Source organism: Lagopus leucura, unplaced genomic scaffold (assembly GCF_019238085.1).
Source record: "Lagopus leucura isolate 7727_CA_CO unplaced genomic scaffold, USGS_WTPT01 51542-0_obj-0_obj, whole genome shotgun sequence".
Lineage (NCBI taxonomy): Eukaryota > Metazoa > Chordata > Aves > Galliformes > Phasianidae > Lagopus > Lagopus leucura.
The window spans coordinates 1,743-4,598 of NW_024967052.1; the positions used below are offsets into that span (position 1 = coordinate 1,743).

The window sequence follows — 2,856 nt, forward strand, 5'->3', positions numbered from 1 at the left end:
ATGACCTGTAAAAACCCTGAACCCAGTTGTGAAGTTTAACAGATCCAAGGACTGATACCAATCACCACCCACACCCACAAAACATAACACTATTGCAACCAAAAAATGTAATCAAGAGGTACATTCAGTGTTCTAGCATGATCAAATCTTCAGTATTTCTGTCACAAAATACAAATAGTTAAAATCAGCTATTAGCCTTTTTGTGTTCTGTCAAGGTCCCACGGGGATCTTCTGTGAAATAAAAGAAGACACCGACTTGCCCTTTTTGGGCTTTGTTAATAGGGTTAAAAAAAATGAGGGAACAATCAACAATCCAGCAAGTGTTGATTTCATATTCCTTTTTCGGGGTGTCTTTAGCCTTCCAAAGATATTAGTTAAGGGATCCTGTTAAGGTTAGGGGAACTGGCCTCAGGTTAGCTAAGTCAATCGACACAATTTGGCCGGGGAGGTAAGAGTGTTTCCCTGGCTTATCAGCTACTGGATCGTGACTCACAGGGATAACTGGCAAGAGTGGTGAGACCTTTGGACAGAAGGTGTTAAATCGACGATCTTGCTTCCCTTTGTTGTGAGCTTTCTCATGCATCCACCCTTCACCGCCCCCACCCCGCTCACTTGGGGGGGGCGAAGACATCAGTTTTCTAATGGTTTGGATAGCCGTTCAGGTTCCTTGGGAGAGGCCCTAGGACCTGGGGTTTTGCTTTCCTCGAGATTCTGGAGCTTTTGTTCTGGCCACCAGTTAACTAATTTCTCTAACCTGACAGTGGGTAATCCATTCATCAAATCTCGTGAAACACCCTTTTGCCAGCCCAGTGTCCAGAGACAATTACGTTTATGATCAATATTTCGCCTACCTGTTTTTACTGACAGTGAGACCCTTCCAGTCCCACTGAGCTTTGGGCTAGGAGGCCTGGGGGCAAGGCTGACTGCTGCAAGTCTTACTTCTCTTGGCTCGAATTTAGTGGAGGAAGAAACCACTGGCCCATATTTCCTTCCATAGTTAATTAACTCTTGGGCAACTTCTCCCCACGTCCACACTTTGTTTCCTGACTGCAGATGGTTGGGGGTTACAGTTCCTTCTAACACTGGCTGGGTTCTCTCTCCCTGAGACATTACCTGTATTTTTCCTTGCAGTTGTATACCTATAGGTTTTAACGACTCTGGAAGCCCCCTAATTAAAGCAGTCATTCTCTCAGGATCAACAGGCATCATCATAGGTGATTCATGGTGTGGCTGCAGCTTTCTATCATACATCATTTGGAGACACGCAGCCTTTTGAACACTCTCTACTAACTGATCAACTGTTCCAGTAATGGCAAGAGGGTCTCCCCTTTCTAAAGGGTTGAGACCACCTGCCCAATAGGCAGCCCTTTGCGTTAATGACCAGGGAGCACGATTGTTACCAGTAGTTAAAAATACTCCTGGTCCCCAATAACCTTCTGCTTCCTTTTCTGTTAACCGAATCTGGTCGCCACCAGTGAGGCTAACCCTCCATACATATTCTGTCTCTGATTCCTTTGGAGTGCGGCTGAAATCTTTCTGCAATTTTGCTAGTTCAGTGGCTGAGAAGGGAATTTCCTTAACATTCATTTGAGGATCTAGATCCTCACTGTTATCAAATGTATATTCAGTTTTTATCAAAGGACGCAATGGGGCTATTGGAGTTTCTAATTTATCTAGCCTTTCCTTCATTCCTGGTAGTTCCACCTGAGGAAAAGTTTTTTCTCGAGGCAAACTGTGGGTGACGGTATGGCTGGCATGCTTACACGTTAGCAGTTCCTTAAAAGCCATTTGCAACAAAGCTGAATTACGTTTCTCTCTTTCTAATTGTTCCTCGAGATTAACTATTTGATTCTGCAGAGTTTTTACCAATTCTTCTGTAACTTTAACCGATTCCTGCAGTGCTTGTATGGTTTGGAGTTCTGCCGAATGCTTTTCATCTCGAAACTCCACGGCAGCTTTTAAAGCAGCCCCGAGTACGGCACAAATAAACGACTTTCCTTTTCCAGCTCGTGTACGAGCTTCATTCTGTAAGACACTAATGCGGTCCGAAACACTCTGCAAATTATGCCAATTTTGGCGTGCCCAGTCCACCCCTGACAAAGAGGGACGAGCACCATGCTTTTCTAAAAGGTCAAATAACACATCTTCACTTTTCATACTGGCATTACTGTCGCTCATTTTTTCAATATAATGAAAGACCAACACTAAGGGAGGAGAAGGTACACGTATTCAAAAGCTCAGTTACTTCTCACCGCTCCTCCCAGGGAGATACACCACACCTAAACAAATGCAAATGATTCAATCACTCCTCCTTTCTTTGAGGGAGCACAAAAAATGTGAAGCTAAAGCAACACTTCCTAGGTTTCAATAGAGTAAATAAAACTTCTTGGAGAGGCACACACGTTTAAGTAACAAAATATCACTTCCTCACTTCCCCAACAGGCGCGTGCACGCAGACACACACACACACACACACAAAAAAAAAAAACAAAAACAAAAAAAGGTTCAAGTTTCGCACTTCAGTTACAAGATACTTAAAATCGCAAAATTCAGAGAGGTCTTCTCGAGGAGGCACACACTTAATCAAAATGCAAGTATTCAAAATACGTCCCCGAGAGGTACACACATAAAAGGTAAAGTTTCAGAATATGGAGCGGTCTTCCTGGAGAAGGACTCACGTCAAAATTTTCAAAACTATCGCTCCTTGCAACTCCAGGAGGTGCACACAGAAAAAAAAGGTTTCAAACTATATCTGGAAGGACAACACTCTCACAGCGGGTATCCTGCAACGACTACGCCATTAAATAAATGTCTCGCTCCAATTTATAGGAGGGAGAGGAGGTTCTTTTATTATCT

At 43.5% G+C, this 2,856-nt stretch overlaps 1 protein-coding gene across 1 annotated transcript; it reads right to left on the bottom strand.

The window, feature by feature from the left end:
• Positions 1 to 465: 465 nt before the first annotated feature.
• LOC122192926 lies at positions 466 to 2,178 on the bottom strand. Its single transcript, XM_042893619.1, has one exon. It carries the CDS (start codon positions 2,176 to 2,178, stop codon positions 631 to 633), a length of 1,548 nt encoding a protein of 515 aa, XP_042749553.1. The 3' UTR covers positions 466 to 630.
• Between the last annotated feature and the right edge of the window lie 678 nt (positions 2,179 to 2,856).